Source organism: Neltuma alba, unplaced genomic scaffold (genome assembly GCF_004799145.2).
Source record: "Neltuma alba isolate B1F8T4 unplaced genomic scaffold, ASM479914v2 tig00012145_pilon, whole genome shotgun sequence".
NCBI lineage: Eukaryota > Viridiplantae > Streptophyta > Magnoliopsida > Fabales > Fabaceae > Neltuma > Neltuma alba.
The window spans coordinates 109816-129168 of record NW_021636694.1 but is presented as its reverse complement, the minus strand read 5'-3'; the positions used below and the strand labels follow the sequence as shown (position 1 = coordinate 129168).

General features: G+C 36.4%; 1 protein-coding gene across 1 annotated transcript; it reads right to left on the bottom strand.

Annotated features, from left to right (window-relative positions):
* Positions 1 to 332: 332 nt before the first annotated feature.
* LOC114723551 (myosin-6) lies at positions 333 to 15776 on the bottom strand. Its single transcript, XM_028909745.1, has 39 exons — positions 15433 to 15776; positions 13925 to 14053; positions 13700 to 13843; positions 13409 to 13554; positions 13178 to 13334; positions 12954 to 13012; positions 12693 to 12852; positions 11849 to 11998; positions 11616 to 11752; positions 11364 to 11510; positions 11102 to 11203; positions 10382 to 10439; positions 10138 to 10239; positions 9668 to 9705; positions 9399 to 9525; positions 8986 to 9156; positions 8765 to 8896; positions 8551 to 8660; positions 8406 to 8466; positions 7973 to 8150; positions 7687 to 7892; positions 7358 to 7477; positions 6510 to 6608; positions 6000 to 6212; positions 5702 to 5841; positions 5453 to 5570; positions 5323 to 5367; positions 5124 to 5210; positions 4863 to 5033; positions 3976 to 4131; positions 3713 to 3901; positions 3381 to 3506; positions 3193 to 3263; positions 2989 to 3088; positions 2279 to 2335; positions 1352 to 1408; positions 1106 to 1186; positions 926 to 1008; positions 333 to 718 (listed from the first exon to the last, which is right to left on the bottom strand). The coding sequence occupies exons 1-39, from the start codon at positions 15433 to 15435 to the stop codon at positions 604 to 606; spliced, it is 4545 nt and encodes a 1514-aa protein (XP_028765578.1). The 5' UTR covers positions 15436 to 15776; the 3' UTR covers positions 333 to 603.
* Between the last annotated feature and the right edge of the window lie 3577 nt (positions 15777 to 19353).

The following is a 19353-nucleotide window of genomic DNA, read 5'->3' as shown; positions in this document are numbered from 1 at the left end:
CTTTTTATATACTCAGTATCCCAAACCGGCACTGAAAATGCTTTCGTAAGTGATCCCACGTTTTTGATATCTTGGGCATGCGTAAGCGAAGTAAAAGAAAGCCAATGATCAGAATCAGATGAAACTGACTGAAAACAAATGGATTAGCAAAAGTACAGTCAGAGTCCAGCATGTAAACAAACTATCAATTACGATGTATCAATCTCTGTTCTTTGCCTCTTTACACAGCAAAAATTTGAGTGGAAAGTGAGCTTGAACTTCCCCACCCACCCAAACAAAATTATAACTATTTTTCTGACCACAACAGTACAAAACCCAAAAAAGAAAAAGGAGAAATAAAGAAGGCCAGCTTTTCACTCGTCCTAAAATTATCCCTGCCCCTCTTTAACAACAAAAGATTTTACAATTGAATGCCAACAAAAGAATGAAAAAATAACTTTACAGAAGGGGCAAGATGCTGAGATTCAATCCAATAGATAGAAAAAGAATAAAATATAAAAGGATTTACAACCACCATAGCAAGGCCTATGGATTCTCAAGGGATGTGATTTCATTGCCCCCAAGATAAACCAACATAAAAGCTTACTAAACTTCCTATTAGGCCTACTCATTTAAAAATTGGAAGGCTGGATTCTCAAGAAGTTCATCTGCTGCTTTCATGTCTGAGAATTCCTTGGATTGCAGCGATGTAGCAAGGTCATCCACGGAGAAGGGAATACTGTAGAAGAGGCCAGAGTTAATAAACTTATAACCAATTTGCAGGTTAACTAGTTTTGGCATACATGACACAATAAATTGCGTATCAAAATTTCTCCACCCTATAGAATGGAGAGAAAGTTTTCACTAATCTGTAGTTCTCAAGCTCAAAACGCATGTGATGTTATTGCATCTCTTCAAGTTAATTTGCATCTAAAAGCACTCTCACCTGGAATTATCATCCAGCAAGAAAGAATCAGTTTGAGCATTATTGGAGTCCTCGGCCATAAGCACTCTCATGCTTGAAAGGACCTGGTGGGACATTGAAAGCGTGTTAAATTTAGTCATGCATTCACAAATTAAAGGACGTCTTTTGCCGCATATTAGCCTATAATAAAAAAGTTCTTACGTCTGGGGATACACTTCGAGTATTATAATTAGCATCCCAGTAAAGAGTACATATTCTATACAGCTGCTGGACGCTCAGGATCTGGTGTCAGGAAAAAAAAGAGAGAGAGAGAGGAAAGGGATGGGGAAGTCAGAATCGAAGTCAGGAAGACCCATCCGAAAGGAGCAAGAACAAGAGCGTAGAGATATGCTTCATGAACATGCAAAGGACATGCGCATTATTAGAGTCTGGGATGGAAAGACTTACAGGGCACAAATCATTGGTAATTTCATCATAGGAAATCCTGTACTTTTGATGAATGACCTGTATATAAAAATGACATCAGTTAAACCAAATAGAAGTAACAAAGACATATAAGGAAAGCGATCACTTCATGTCAAGGAAATATTTCTCGAGAAGGAAAACATCTATGTTTTCTCGTTCAATCAAGACACTTGCCATCGTATTCATTCTAGGTGAAACCACCTCATTATCACCTAAGTTGGAGGCTCAACAATTTCACCACAAAGGATTATCTTATTTTTGCCTCTTCAATTAGCATTCATACCGCAGTGGTTCATAAATTAATTAGGTTAGATCAATTAAGACACTTGTCATCGTATTCATTCTATGTGAAACCACCTCATTATCACCTAAGTTGGAGGCTCAACAATTTTACCACAAAGGATTATCTTATTTTTGCCTCTTCAAATTAGCATTCATACCGCTGTAGTTCATAAATTAATTAGGTTAGATCACTGCTGCCCAGTAAATATGCTTGACCTTTGCCTTCCTAACACCTGTCTCATAGCTGTCCTTGCTTATAATAATTTGGGCATCTTAAAATTTAAAACTGATCAGCAAGTCTCATAAATTTGTTCAAGCATGATATTCTTCTAGAATCAAAGAAAAGATGCATACTCTCATTGTAAAGGACAAACAGTAAAGCTAATTCTCCATGAGTAAGAAATCTCCCTTAATTAATATACTTCATGATGCAGAGTATAAGTATATGCCTTTCATCTTTTACTTTGACTATATTGTTATCCTATCACAAAAATCACTTCCAAAATTCTTATTATGAACAAGATTCAGAGCAGATCAACCTTTTGACTATCAATACAAAGAAATGATAACTAGAACAAAGTAAACGTTGATGAGAAACTGTCATATCATAAAACAAGACACACTTACCAAGAACCCGACTGCCTGTCTTATGTGCTTCAGCTCATCCCAAGATAATCCAGCATACTGCGAGGCAATTACTTGTAAATAAGAACCATCATGAAGATCCGTAAACCAGTCCAAAAGCAACACAACCACTATAGGGCATCACATCACTTTGTAATAGCTAAGGGCCCAGCTAAACAGTATTAAGCAAGGCCCTATAGTATAAGCAAGTAGCAAAGAATAGTATTGCGCAAGCTATTCATTGTACAGGTCTTCATACTATCATGTGTTTATTGCATCAACATATAACACATCGAATTGCAAAACAAGTGTAGATGAATAGCACAAGTCTAGTAAGCACAAAATTCAACTATAGGGCAAAAATACCCACGATGCCACCAGTGGTTTGGGGCAAAATTAGTGAAAATGCAAGGGAGAGGTGGTAGTAGTGCTGGCGGCAATTGTGACAGTGGTTTGCTTGTGAGAATGGTGTTTGCAGCTGCAACAGCAGCGGAGGAGGAAAAAATGATGATGAAAGCAAAGAAGGCATGCAACAATGAAAGGTGGTGATTCTGGCAAGAGAGTATATTGATATATTAAAAAATGAGAACAAAAATTATTTATTTTCATATATTGAAAACTTTTACAGAGTTCCTCATCAGGGCTTGGGGCATAACGAGTGAACAAATCTGAGGAACTAATTTGATCATGGTAGATGTGAAAAAATCAATTACCTCCTCCTTTGCTTGGCAGCACCATAGTTCCAATTCTGCCAATCCAGCTTTTACATATTCCCCATTGCTGAATGTGCAACAGTCACGGCGTAGTAGAAGACTGGTAATGAGAACATTTACATATAGTTAATTTCTAAGCCTCTTAAAATAAAAGCATAATGATGCAAACATTTATGTTAAAAGATGCATGTAAGAAACAGTTACCTATTGAAGAGTTGTACATTAATATATGAGAATGTTTGAGTAAAGACCTTTTGGATGAGAACAGGAGGTACCTGAAACTCAAAAGTGTACATCATGTTATTAAATTAAAAGCAGCAAATAGCATAAACAGAACAGGGGTGATAACTACTTAAATTCATAATTTAACAAGTTAAAATTAGTTTTCTTACGAAATTCTCCTTCAGTGTACAGAGGAGGGTGTTGAGGGATTCAATAATACTCTGCCAGTGACCCATAGGCGAGTCTTTACCAAATGATCGCCCAGACCGTAACACTCCCTTTGATGCTCTAGGTGCCTGTATATCATGATAAATTTCAGTATGTTAGCCATTGGATATTCAGAAGTTTCTAGAAATATCACCAAAAGGCAGGGAATATAGCTGTATTGGAATAAAAATGAGCTTATATGGATAAAAATACAATGTAAACAACTTTGTCTATCATTTAATGATTGGTTTAAAGCCAACTAAGTTAAACAATTGTTAACTGGATTTCAACACACCTGGATACATAATGAAAGGAATGGATTTAACTCCTTCTTCAAGTTGTCTCGAATGATACCATATATTTTCTCCACATATGCTGTGAGCTGCTGCTTAAAAAGTAAAGCAGGGTACTTAGCCTCTACTTTGCGGACGATGTCCAATGGAGGGACAGCAAGGCTGGCAGATGAAGGGGATGAGCGAAAACCCTGCAGTTTACCCATATATAAGCCAAATTTTATATAGAAATTAGATTAAACAAAATGTAAGGAAGATTTGTTACCATAGCCATTCTTCCAAAAAGGGATGTTGGATTTGGTGGTTTTTTAACTGGAGTTGCATCACTTGTACCACCAGATTTCAAACTTTCTTGGAGCAAAAACAATAATGTGGACGTATTTGTCAGCCAGTAAGCCATGAGATCATTGTCATCTTGATTCTGGAGTGTAATAGAGAGTAGAAGCGAAGAAAGACACAAACTAGATTTAGATAAGTGCTTCGATACCAGAAACAGGACCATGATAAAAATGTAGAATATCACAAGAGAATCAGGACAAAGTAATTCAACAAGCAAAGGAACCAAATGAGAGATTCATTGTTCTGTACATGAGCATACAAATGAGTAAAAAAACCTTTAAAGAAAAGTGGCTGGAGGAACAATAAGAATAATTAAAGCACTATGCCAGCAACAGCAATAAGCAAGCATTCTGGCATGCACGCATGTTATTTTTTAGGGGTTTGATCCAGATACTCGGCCCAAATCCCAGATGTAAATATGCATGTACACATGGGGAGATTTATGCACACCGGATAGAGAGAGGGGAGATTCAATTACACCTTTAACTGAAAGCAATGAACTGATTCACTAATTACAACAAACAAAAACAATTCATTATTCCATCGGGTAACAATCCTTCACCATGATCATTCTATCCACTGTCACTGTTATCTGCAGCTAACATCACATTACCTACAAAGCATTACAACTAGGCTCATAGATGTATATAAAGCACAACGTACAGTTTGGCTTAAGTTGCAAAACATCGTAGAATTTTTCATATCACCTCAACATTCTGATTTGCACATTTCAATATCTGATATTCAACCAAGCACTTCCATTTTATTGTTGTTTCTCATAAAATATAATTCAGAATAAAGTAATTCAGTCACCTCAATTGCAGAACCAATCATCTGGATGAGGCGATCAAATACACTTGTCCTCTCAGCTTCAAATGATTTCCAGTGAAGAAGGCATTTGTAAATGGTAAATGCAGCAACAGGCTTCCCATGAATAAATCCAATATTTTTTTTAACACAGTTGATTAGTGCTTCAACATTCTCCTACAAAAGAAAAGGAGCAGTAAGTTATAAAATAGTTTTCTTTTCTGAAAAATAATGTAAACAATGAGAAGACTTCCTTAAAACGCTCACATGCTGACGTTCAATGTATGATCTCCTTAATTTGATATCAGATTCTGTACCAAACTTTTTAACTGGTGTTGCAAGAGTCTGTGCTTCCTGCAGAGACAACTAATTTTAGATAGCTCCCAGCAGAAAACAGAATATAAAAAGAAATTCTAATTTTTTTGAAAAGAAAAAGGATAGAAATAGTATCAAACAAAGTACTCACAACAGCCTTTTGCTCTTCCATCACATGGTGACCATTTTCCAACTTCTATAGATGGAGAAACCAACATCATCAGATGCACACGCAAAGCCAGGTGTAATCAAGAAGATACAAGGCAGGAAGCAGAAGTTACCTCATCTGAAGGGGTTGTTGAGAGGTGCTCTGACATTTTCTTTACATTCGAGTTCAGCAAAGATTGTTGCCGAAGAATCTGATTTTCAGACTCAACATCGAAAAATTTTTCTTCAAGCCTATCAATGTGAAAAGAAAAAATGAAAAGCAATCTCAATGACGGAGATTCCAGAACTAAAAAAAGAGTATGGAACATATAAATTGAATATATATATTATACGAGATCAAAACAGCTTAATCACAAAGAAACCTTTGCATAGCGGTCTTCAACTGAATTATCTTTGACTCCGCCTCCAAGGCTTGCTTCGTTCGTTCTTCACTAATCTTGTTTGCCTCTTCAAACCTTTTTTCCGTTTCATCAATTTTCTTTTCAAGTGAACTCACCAAGGTCTGCAACAGACTCCAGAAGGCATCATATTAATTAGTAAAAAGCAACGGCCAGCTACCTTTCCCTGAGTTATGGGATTATTCTTTGAGATGTATCAGTACCCCAAAAAACTGTTTCTTTTAACATAGTGCAGATATATATGTGCCCAAAAGCACCTCACCTTGAGTTTCTCATTCTCACTAGTGAGCCTCTCTAGCAATGCATTATCAACAACTGGAACCTCCTGTATCACAGGAGCTCTCTCTGCTTCCATTTTTGTAGCCTCACGCTCCTTTTCAAGCAGTACTTTAGTCTCTTTAAACTGAAGTTGCATCTCTTGCAAAGCAGATTGTAATCGTTCATTTTCTTGTGTTTTAGCTTCTTCCATGTCAACCTACAGTTGTTTAAAACAATGAACAAAACAGTATTAGGAAGTCTTGCAAGCAACACACGTCGTCACTTTCTGACATTTTTTTAACAGAACACTGACAAATCTCTCTCCCAACAATCACAAAAATGAAGCTTATTCCGCCAACAAAATTTTCTGATCCACTGTCAATTTATAAAGCAAACGAATCATACTACCACACTACTCTATAGAAACCAAATAACTAAATAATATTTGTCACGCATGATGCTGTAAGACTGCTACACTAAAAACAATCTCATGAGCAAATTCACAATCATTTACCCTCAATCGTTTCTCCAACTGCAACCTCAATGAAAGATCTTCAACTTGCTTTTCGAGCTTATTTTTAGCAGCTTGTAGAGCTCCAGTTTCCCTCGCAGCCTGCAATAAAAACCAAAATACAAAAATACTAAGTCCGAAGTACTGCAAGATAAGTGGGATTGAACATAGAAGTGAATAGCTAGCAATCATAATCATAAACATATAATATAGTGATACCCCGACCAAGAAGCATGCTTGACAATATTATAATTAGGTAGCATCACCTTCTAGAGGCATCATTTTTAAAAGTTGGAGCAGAGGAGAAAAATATATCACGGTGGATGAAGATAATCGCAGAGATGGAATATGTTATCTGAGTATCACGGTGGATGAAGATAATCGCAGAGATGGAATATGTTATCTGAGGACCCAAAAGCACAATGGTGTAAGTATAGATGGCTCTGATTGAGGATTAAAGAGAGAAAACACATTTAGGAAGGGGCCAGAAAGATCTCTGGCTCGAAGAGTATGAGAGCCAGAGTTGTTCATAATGCTGATGCTAGTGGTAGCTAATGGTTTCAAATGCCACCTACTAAAGCCGAGTTTAATGCTCTTAAATGTGCATACCTTCTTTGACAGTGCCCAGAGGGGGGACAAAAGTTGCCTGAAGTAATCATATGCGACTCGAATATTGCAAGATAAAAATGGCTTATAACCATAACCCCAATGTCATGCACTTTGTCACTCATTAAATTCCATCCCCACTTTAAACTACTATTTTGGACCTATCAATTTTATTTATAAATTCACCAAAGTACCTCATTCATTAAATTGAAATTAAAAGGACAAGGACAACAAAGAGTGGTTACCATCTTGAGCTTTCGCAATTCACGCCGAGCAACTCTTCCTCTCCATGCACACTGTGTTCTAATTGCCGCTTTCTTTAAGTCCATAAAATGATGCTGTGCCAAGTATTTCCGGCAATGGCTCTGCAATACACAATGAGATTGGTGTTGCAAGGATTCCACATAATACCCATAAACGTTTATGCCATCCTAAGCAAAACTAATTCTTATACAATATGTATTAATCACTTTCCGCACAAACTATTATACATGTAGATATGTATATGACAGATTGAAATGATGTATGCGCATAAACATCTCGTAGAGATGGCTTTTTTAAGCATATCCCCTACCTGTATAACAATTGCTGCTCTGGTCTCCCTCCTAAAGCGTAGTTCAGAACGTGCAACCATCCCCCGCATACCAGTCTGAATAGAAATGGCAGATGCATACAATTCTTTGTATGCGTTCCTAGCAATATGCATGCGGAAATTCTTCTGAATTTTCACACTAGAAGCCTCCTGCCGCATTCCCTCATAAACATGCCGAGCAAGTTGTCCTACAATCAGTATTGAAAACTTGTGAGACTTCACAAGCCCTAAGCTGTCAAATAATATTTTAAAAAACTTAAGCAGCAACCTCTGCATGAAGCTTGAATCTGTATAGCAGACAAGCGAAGCAAGACAAAACTTCGGCGTGCCAAAAAGGAACGAACTTTCCTCTGAATAATGCTTGCTGACTTTCCCAAAATCTCACTCCTACGGGTATCAAGTTCTGCCATTTGCCCAGCTCGAAGAAACACCTTTGTTTTACCAATCTGTAGCAATATAGAGAATCATTGAAATAATGCACCAAAAGTAGTTATTTCTGTTAAATAACAAAACAGCGACAGTAACCAAGTGTAAATGGACATGCTCAACCATTAGAATTCACTGCACACTAGATGAACGCACAGGAAAGAGCTTATTCTTAAATTTAACTTATATTTTCAAGTTTCCATCCCAAATATATGCAGAAATGGTAGAAAAGCACTTATGGGAGGTATACTCCACAATATGGCACTAATAGTTACCTGGTAGCCTTGAAGTCCAGCCTTCTCTAGAATCCTCTTGCAAACAGTGATCTCATCAGGACTAATATAATTAAAACATGAAATAAGTGAGGGATGATGGGAAAAACACTAGCTTTCTCGAAAAGAAAGATGACCATCTTCATACCTTCCATCCAGAGCTTCAGGTGCAAGAAGGCCAAATCTGTCTGCAAATTCATCAAAGGTTTTTCTAGTAGGATATCCAGCACAGCTGATCCTTATTGCCTCCATAACTCCCTACAATCAAACATAAGCATAAACTAACACAACCAAACAGCAAACTTAATTCACAGGACCAATTACACATATTTGAACCAGCACATGAATCGTAGCTGTCTTACCCCACAGCGCAGTTGCTGCAAAACATTTTTATGCTCAAAAATTGATGGCTTAAGCAAATTATTGGGTTTTACACACCGAATGTAGTGTGGCTCCGTGGCACTGAGAGTTTCAAGTAGCGATTGCAATTGTTGCTGCACACACATGACAGAGGATTTTCCATGACCAAAAAAAGCAAGATACCCAGATTATTTTGCATTCAAAGTAAAAGAAAAACACTAACCTTAAATCGAGAACCTATAGAAGAGAACTTCGATTGTTTGGATGATTCTTCAGGGGCAGGGGGAAACAAGCCCGATACAAACGGGCATTTGGAAGCATTAAGAAGTGCCTGATGTTCCGCAACAACATAATCTTTGTTCTTGTCCAGGAACAAGTCAGTTTGATAAGTAACCTGAAATTGCCAATGATTAGATGTGATTTTCCAAAGCAGAAAAAAGTCACACCTAACTTTCTGGACCTATATTCTACAAATGGAACATCCTTTAAATCATCAATCAATCAATTTTAAAAAATCTACAGTAAAATGTACTATTCATAAGCCATGAATGTGACTCGCTTCCTAATTCCTACTTTGGGCAATGCAAAAGCAATATGTCTAGTAAGTCTGAAAAAGTAATGACAATCCCAACTTACATCACCAGCATAATGCAATATTGTGAAGTCACTGCGTGATAATTTGGGCTTGCTGAACCTTTTATGGTTTTTGAATGTCTGGTACAGTTTTTGAGCAAAAGTTTCATGTGTTGATCTAGGAAACATACTGCAAAACACACACAACTGTTTGAGCACAGACAAAAGTAGTTAAAAAACGCAAATGAAGTAAAATTATAAGAGCTAAGCTACAGGTCCTGAGATATTAAGACACAGACGGGTCATTCCAATTCAAAGGTACTAGTAGTTACCAAGCTTCATCGAGAAGAGCAATAATACCTCCAGGTTTCTGGAAAAAAATCACAAAATGTTATTTTTAAGGTAGAGAGGGACAAGCAATACATCCATATGCACATAAATTGCAAAAGCTAGTCATGCCTCAATTTCTTTTCATTGATTTTTCTTTTTCAAGCTGTTATCAGAACCTAGATCATCAATAGTCAAAAGCCCAAATGAAACACATTTCTAAGTTACTTTGTGAAAACATTTTCCTCATCTTCATTTTGTTATATCATTATCATTCCCAAGAAGCAATTACCACAAATGGAACTAACGCCATGTTATCAAAGTTCACCATGCCTCAAACTAGACCATGACAAATTTATAAGCCCTCACAAGCACATTTAATGCCTAATATTTGACCCGAAATGAGCATATTACACAAAATATGACCCAAGAGACAACACCGACCAACAGAAAGTTGTTGGGTCAGAAGGAACACCTTTTCAATGAGATCCAGAATATCTTGATTGTCAACAAATTCAATGTAACTCCAATCAATCTCCTCTTTTTTGTATTCTTCTTGCTCCATTTTGAAAACATGCTGCAAAGCAAGATGTTTGAGTGTTAAAAGAGCACATGTTAACTCAAAATTTAATTGTGTGTTTCTACGTGTTAAATGTAAAAAAAGACTGATAAGATGCAAGCAATTCTAAAGAAAACAAGTCTTTCTATCATTGTCCAACCTGATTAAAATGTTGCTGAAGCTTTTCATTTGTCAAATTAATACAAAATTGCTCGAAACTGCAAAGCACACAAAATAACCAGATATTACATAAAAGCCAGAACTATTCAGGGGCACAGGAAATAATATGGAGAAAACAGCCCCATCATTCCCGACTACTGCTTAAATTCAGTATACTTGCCTAGACCACCAAGAAAGGAAGAGTCTAAAATTAATAGGCAATTATCCAGAACCCTCCCAGATTCTTGCAATCACAGAATGGTGATGGTTTGGTATCTTCTTGACCTCATTTTATGATTAACGTCACACCAAGAAAAATAACATTAATATCATGTCTTTGTGGGATTTTACTTGCGAGACAGAACCATTTGATATTATTATACTCCCAGGAACATGCGAGACAATAAAGTTTTAACTCATACCAAAATCACATGCAATTTACATAATAAAACAAATTCTTGAGTGGCGATCTATAAACTACTCAACCAAATCATAATTTCTTGACTGCATAAGCTTTGATGTAATTGTAAATTAATGAGGCCCAACATTGTCCAAGGACGAATCCCCAGTTATATTTGGATGCAGATGCTCCTAGTCCCAAAATTACGGAAACAGGAGAATTCCATAAAGCTGACAGCTACTTGTGCTCAACAAATCTGTAACATACTTTGGTTTCACTGGCTGACCTATGACTAACATAAAAAGGCATACCACAAAGCACCTGTTATTTGTGAAACTCTCAAAACCATAAATATCCAGCACGCCAATCAGGGACTTTGAATCAGGATCTTGACCAATTGAACTATTAATTTTTTCCACCAGCCTGAAAAACCCCAACAGAAAAATAATTACAGAAACAGCAGTTTACGCTTGATGAAAATGGGCCAAAATAACCTAAACCGTTATATAGTTTCTTTTTGGTCAAAAACTGGTTATATAGATTCAAACCAATATATTTTTGGGTAATTTGCTCACATGCTTACCAATCAAACAGCCTAGAGTACACAATTTTAGCCAAAGCATCTCGGCTGAGTGCAGCAGCTTCCGGATCCAAACATTTTATGATTGTCTCATCACGAGTAACAATCACACGCTTGCAAAGAGAATCTTCAAGTGCCTTTGCATCACACCTGAAGAATAATTACGGACTAGGGATTAAACATGGAGAGAAAATGAAATGCAAAACGTGTAAAGAATGAATCATTCAAACATCACAAACAAGCCAGGTTGCTTACATGAAAAGCTCAGCAGCAGTCTGCAGATGGAACCTAGATTTTTCATCCTTGGGCATAGATGAGTCTATTTCCTTCCCTTTGGCAAATTCAATGTTTCCAAGATGCAAAATTGCAGCCACCACACGAAATATTGCATCCTGAAGAATTACAGGCAAAAATGGAAGAGCATGTTAAGGAGCACACATCAATCTTAGTGAAATTCATCATGAATATGCGAAACAATCCACCAATACCTGCTCCTCAGAACTTATTCCAACAACATCCATTGCTCTCCTGGTGGAAACATATTCTTTAGCTTCATCAAGCCCTTCTATCTCAAAGCAATTTGATTGATTTAGATAATGAAATGTTGCTGGCTTTCCCAACTTGTACTTCTTAACATCCTGTGAGAAAAAGAAAATAAACAGAAAAGACAATGAAAAGGAGTAAATGACATTCTTGAGCAAAGTTGGTATAACAACCCACCGTAAGACCCATCATTCTCAAGTGACACACAAAGAATCAGACTATCATTATGGTACAATTCAATAAAGGTTAATGAAAATTAAACTATGAGGATTCTACAGATGAGCCTTTGAATATGTGATTTAAGCAGTGTTTGGATTAGCTTTTTAGAAGTGATTTTACCATGCGAGAAAAGTTTTGTCTCGGCTTAAGTGAAAGTATTTTTTTAAGTGATCGCAGGGGGTTGCCAAACTCCCCCTTAGGAGAAAACAGGATCAATGATATCCCAGCAAGCTAAAGTTTCATTACTCAATCTTGATCTTCTATCAGTGGCATGAATAACGTAAATAATCACATCATGTACTATCATCATAGAGCAAACACACCTTATAACAAGCTGTTTATACTTAAAAACCTACAATCTACAACAATAGTCAAAAGAAAAGAATCATTTATCTTTTTCACCAAAACTAAGTCTGAGTTCATATTAATATTCCCTATGGTAGGGTTCCTCAAATTTAACGAACCAATCAAGAAAAAAATTACAGCAAATAAAAAAAAAAAATCTCCGCATGTGTAATTGATGATTTGATTCCTTCATTTTTTTTTCCCTGTCAATATAATCATAATTACCTCGGGAGGTGCCGCACATAGCATGTAGAAACAGTGATAATTCCTCTCTGGATTTGACACCTGGCAAACACGTGATCTTTCCAGAAGATAAGTTCTTATTGCAGCTCCTGAAATTCTCCCCATCTGATCAAACTGAATCTCCACAAATTTACCAAAGCGACTGCCAAAAAAAGGGTAAAAATATAACACAAATAAAAACATAATATGCCATAAAACTTGCTATACTTTACAAAAGCAGAAAAATTTGTTATATTTTCCCACCTTGAATTATTGTTCCTAACAGTCTTTGCATTGCCGAAGGCTTCTAAAACTGGATTAGACTGCAATGAACATGGCATAAAGAGAGAGAGAGCAAAATTAAGTGAATATAAATTTAAGGCTGCACAAAACTGGATCCTGGAAAAGGTTACAAAAGCAAACAAATAAATGTATGCTGGTCAAGTTAGCATGCTGAAAATAATACTGAATAAGTTCACTTTTCTTACCTCCAAGACTTTCTGCTCAACAGTCCTACCTTCAGCAGCTGCTCGTCCTCCCATGTAAGCAAGATAACGCATTAGTAATTTGGTACTCTCTGTTTTACCAGCCCCACTTTCACCACTGACCAATATTGATTGGCTGATTCCCTCATTAACCATAAGCCTGTATCCAGAATTATTATTAAGCAGCCATGCTTGAAATTTAGTTACATGTGCTATTCAAAGGACAAAGTTTACCTATATGCAGCATCAGCAACAGCAAATGGATGTGGACTCAACTCACCAAAAGCTGCCCCTTTATATTGTGCCATCATATGGCTATCATATAGATGAGGAAGCTTTGTAAAAGGGTTCACAGCAATCAATATATTTCCAGTGTAAGTCTGTAAGCACAATTGAGGTATTAGCACAGGTCAAGAAAATACAAATACATAAAATTCCTACAAAAAGCAAAAAAAAAAAATATTAAGCCACATTTCCCCACTTAAGGAGGACAATAAATGGAAAGTCGGCGTCTGAGATGCATACATAAATTTCATTGATATCATATCTCATTCTCAGGTTGTCCAGGACTCCAGGTTCATGTAGGTAAGCAAGCTTTGTCATATCATCCACACCACATGGCGGCACCTCAGTATCTTTAGGATAAATACTGGAAGCTTTAACAACCACCTGCATATTTCAAGACAAAAAGAGGGGTAAAATTACATCATTAAAGCATCGAATAGTTCTACACAAGAAAAGGATACTCACTGTCTTCCCTGAAGTGCAGAGGACTTTGATTTCTTCTCCATTAGCCTCCAAAACCTCACCATCAATCCAAGACACTTCAGGATCCTCTACCCAAACATGGGACCCGACAACAGGATTGACAGCAGCAACCTACAAAGCAAAATGTGGCAACAGAATCATACATCCATGTTCCCTCTGTTATTGTATAATGCATATTAAATCCCTAAGCAGCAACAATGCATATATGCACATCAGAAAAGGATGATATTCGATAAAACTTCATTGCTTTTGACCCAACAAAATGTGGCATTTGTCATAGATAAACACAACCAAAATTAAATCAGTTGCAAGCAGCAATTCCTGTAACTTACCTCAAATTAAGGGTGCAAACAAGAGTCATTATACTCATATCATTGAAAGCATCAATAGACATCCCACAACCATAAAAAAGTGCAACTCTATATCAGAATATGTGTTGGGAGTTCCAGTTAGTCCATCTTTACTTGTCTGGTTATAATATGTTTCCTAAACTGCGCCATTTTAAAATATTATTTTCAAGCCACTCAAGCAACTCATTTTGAAAGCTGGTTGCAACAAGAACAATTGGAGAACATGTAACAGTGTCTAGTACAGGAATCAGTCCTGATATATAACTAAATTTAAAGGAGAAAATAAGTGAACCAGGTGCGAAGGAAAATTGCTAATTGCTAGACTGCGTCAGAAGGTTATAATTCATATGAAACAAGTCAGATTAGAAAGAAATGGTATTGAAAGGAACACAAACATCAAGGATAAATAAAAACGATGTATACATGGTTTCCTAATACAAGCACATTTTAACCCTCAAGTGTGTATGTTAAGCCTCGAGGAATAAGGTCTGTCCTCTTAACTAACAGGTCCAACTGGTAAAAAAAGCGTGCAAGAATTCACTATAATATTGAAACCCGTTCAGAAACCGAAGTATGCTCTCAACTCTTGAGTCATTGAAAATCTATCAGAAATAGCAAGTGACGCACCAAGAAGACTGCAACAAATTAAATCTTTACTCCTATGAGGCAACCTTCGGTAGAATCCACATAAGAATGGACACTACTCAAGACAAATTCAGCTTTAAATGAATTAAAATTCAGGTAAAACCAGCAAAATTAATAGGGGATTGTTCCCAGACTAAGATCAAGCAGCCAGAATTCGGTGCTTCCTGGTTCTCCAGAGAGCAATGGGGAGAAGAAAAACATTGTCCCAAGAATAGGTCTCGCAAAGTATTTTTTGCCAAATAAAAATAGTCAAATCAATAAAAAGCCATTTAGAACAAGACCAAAATTCATTAGATAAACCAGTTCGAAGAAAGTTAGAGATCCAACTCCCGCTCAAGGCAATAGCAGCCCAATTAAGTGATACAGAAGCTTCGGAGGCCCTTATCCACAAATCCATTTGAACAAAAGTGGCTTCTCCGGCCACTAAGAAAACGCAAGACTTCGAATTGACTCGATAGTGACCGTAAAAAACCCAGATAAATGACTAAAGAATACCATTTTGTGGGAGATTGATCGGATCAAAAACTAAGGCAGCTGCCGGATCTACTTCCAATCCCTCCAACAGATGCGCTACTCAGCTCGAAATAAAGATGTCTGCACTTCCCTCCTCGTTCAATAGCAGAACAGCAACCTCGATATGTGCTTCGAAACAATGGCGGAACAAAAAAAAAAAAACTATATATGAACTGGATGTACACTGACGAAAAAAAATGAGAAGCTTAACCCCTTCAACAAGACCAAAACTTTTGAAGAAGAGAATAAGCCCTCGTCTGCTATAGCAGCAGACCTCGCTCGTATATGTTTCCCCTTTTTTTTTTTTATCGTGTTCTTGTCCTGTGTCTGCTCTGCTATTTTCTGCAGATTTCTTCTTTGCTTCTCCCCATCATGTGTCTTCGTGACGAAGTTTATTTGGTTAATGAAAATAATAGGACGTTGAAATTAGCTGCAAAATTAAGGTAAACAAAACGAAGCCTTTTGAGCATGAAATCCCCAATCTGCCCTTCAACGGGGGCTTGAATTACGGGAGGGAATTGTGCCACCTCGGACGAGGTCAAAGAGAGAGTGAGAGACGCAACGGTAAAGATGTAAATATCCCACCAAGAAAATGCCAATAAAAAAAATAAATAAAAAAAGCGAACACGCTCATGTCATAGTTGGCGCTTATTGCCTGGTAATTGGTACCCAGGGTGTCCAAACTTCGTTGACTGTACGCTTCACACTCATTACTTGTGACCAAACCACATAAATTAAATTGCCAATCAAGTAATTACTTTCCTTAACTGGATCGATTTCTTTATTAGACAAATGTAGCTTCTCGCTCCCACCAACGGCTCGGGAATTAAATGCAGGTTTTTGGGTTATCAATTCTGTTTTTGACAAGTGATGATTTGAAGATTTGATTGAGATCAATTGGGAATCTGGAAGTGCGTTTTAAAAGTTGATTGAAGAGTTTACGAAATTACAAACACACGTATTTGGATATCAACCGACAGCTCATGGCTCGATCCAACGGCTACAATCATCCTGGAGGAGTGTGAATTGAGGCGAACAAAGTAGGGTAATTAATATTTTGATTTCCTTCGTTTTTTTCCCCTTCGGATTTCGTCGCTGATGAAGGAAAATTCATTTGCTTGCCTCTCTTTTTTTTTTTTTTTTATATACTTTTTTGGTTACCTCGTCGTGACTTGAGCAGATAATTTAGTTAATTTTAGGGATGTATGGAAAATCCAGTGGCTTTTGATTGAATTTGACCGGACATCCTTTATATCTGAGGGAAGCACTGGCTTTGATTCTGTTTGAATTTGAAGTTGTGCCTTTTTCATCGCTTTTGGGTATGTTTGGATTGGCGTTGGGCAAAACTGACTTCTAACTCAACTGACTTTTGTAACTGAAGTTAGAGTAAAAGTCAGTTAGTGTAGTGTAATTTATGTTTGGATAGATGTTTTTAAAAAGCCAGTTGAAAAAGTTAAAAGTTGTTTGGATGATTAATAGAAAAGTTAGTTTAGTTGTAAAATGACTGAAAAGGATATGGAGTAGTGTTTGAAATTTTATATTTTTAATGTGATAATAATTTAAAGAAACACGTAAAATTATTGTGATAAAATATAAATAGTTTATTTGTAAAATTATAAAATAAAAATATTTGTTACGGAGAAAAATTTGAAAATATATTGTAGATAATTAATTAAATATACATAATAAACAAACATGAATATAAATTAAAATTTATTTGGTCTCTAATTAAAATAAATAGAATCACATAACTAATTAGATCGTAAACTTTGCACAATTTTTCCATAAGTCAGTTAGAAAAGTTGATCCAGATTGCGATGGATAAGTTAGTTAGAAAAGTTACTTTTTTTCATAAGTCAGTTAGAAACGAAGATCAATCCAAACAATCTTCTAAGCTGCAATAAGCCACGAACCTCAATTTCACGCTTTCCTGTGTGCTTTTGGCATTCCAAACGGTAATCCAAACAAGCCCTTTGTCTTCTAAGGCTTTGGTTCTTCATTGTCAGTGAATTTTCTTTCAATTGAACAGTTTGACTATCTACTACCTCTCGTTTTTAATATAAGGTTTCATTTGATTTTTATTTTGGTCTTAGATATAAAAACCTAACTCACTATGTCTCTCATACTTATACTTTTTTTCAAAATAATCATTCTAATAATAATAGTTATAGCTAATACACTTAATTAGTGAGGATATTTTAAGAAAAACAATACCTATTTATTATAGATAACTAGCTTATTTTATTTTCTCAGTATCTTCAAATTAGTCAACTAGCTCTTATAATTAGGACCGGATGTAATATCACTTATGATACTAGATTAAACCAATTTATAGTTTTCTTATTAAAATACTTGACTGTTAGTGTTAACCCACGTGGTTTTGTTTTTTTTAATCCACATGCTAATATGAATACTTTTTTAGATCTATAGATCTACTAGAAATTGTTTTAGTGGCAGCCAAAAATTTGTATTCATTTTTTAATAATATCATGCATGGATCAGACACACCATGGCAGTTTTTTTTTTTGAAAAAAATTGTCCTCAATAATAAAATTTGACAAGTGATGTCAAAATAAATTATTTATCGAGGTGACGAACCATTAATTCTAACGTATTTGATATTGCCACGAACAGATAATAATGCGTTCTGATGCCATAAATTGAACAACTATGGAAACAGGAAGCCAAAAAAAAAAAAAAAAATCAGCCCCAGTTAAATAGCAACGAGTGACACAATAATGCTGGGAAGATGCGTATGAAGTTTGCGGAGTAATATTATTGCGTGAATTATCTTGTGTTTTTTTTTTTTAAACCTCAAAGCTTAGTTGAGTTGAAATCATGTGTAATTATGTTAAATTCGCACTATAAATTACTTAATGGTTAGGCATCAGCGGCAATCATCTAATCTAATTATGATATTATTTCTTACAGAATACTAAAGTGAAATCTCATTCTCGTGGTTATAAGAAAAAGGGTAAAAAGTGGGGAAAAAGGGGGTCTCGCTGGGAGCATATGGCAGAATTGTAGATCCGCGGGAATAGTAAAGGGCAGGGAGGAATAAAACAGAAACGATATGTAAATAAATGAATGAAAGTTGATATTTTAATATTTGCCAGATTGATATATCGAGGAAAAGGAAGAAAAAAACCTGATTGAGGACCCAATAAGATGAAGCCACGCGTCAAGGAAACATCTTCCATCACTTGTACTGGCTCCATGCTCTTTGTGCTCAGGTGGCTGCATGGGGGGCCCATGACAACACAAGGAGCTCGCTTAAAAACTTTACAATTTGCATCAATTTAAAAAAAAAAAAAAAGAAGAAGAGAAGCGCGTTTGGGAACCGAGTGACAGCTCGATCACACAATTCTTACGGGTTGCGTTCAAACAGGCCTTGCGCCCTTTAATTCTTTTTCAATCTTTATATTTTTGTAATTTGAAGCGGTGCAACCACAGCCGTCGGATCGACACCAAACTTCCCCGCCTCTTTGTTTTGTTTTCATTTGATTTCGCCGTACTCGTGGGATGATTGTTTGCTTTTGAAAAACAACTCATCATCAGGGATTGTGTCGTTGTCTGTCAACGCCTTGATATACGGAGCCCATTAGGATATTTGGGCCCGGAACGGCCCACACCCCTCTCCATCTTTTTAAAAAGGCAAAAGGACATTGCGCACGTTGATGTGAAAAAACAAAGGTTTAATAATTGTATCAAAAAGAGAAGGGTTTAATGATTCAAGACTTCGGGTTGGCCCCAAAAAAAAACAAAGATAACTGAAGATTTCTATCTGCCTTATCAACCTCCGCTGCCCAATACGGACACGATCTCACATTCCAATGTTAAACTCTCCAGGTCAACTACGAACCCTGAACAAATAAACCAGCACTTTCTTTTAAATAACGCCAA

Excerpts from the sequence above, each read along its gene's own strand:
- LOC114723551 (XM_028909745.1), bottom strand. Across the intron at positions 9,526-9,667 it reads GCTCTTCTCGATGAAGCTTG|TATGTTTCCTAGATCAACAC; the intron begins GTAACTACTAGT and ends TGTGTTTTGCAG. Across the intron at positions 5,368-5,452 it reads CAACAACCCCTTCAGATGAG|AAGTTGGAAAATGGTCACCA; the intron begins GTAACTTCTGCT and ends CTCCATCTATAG.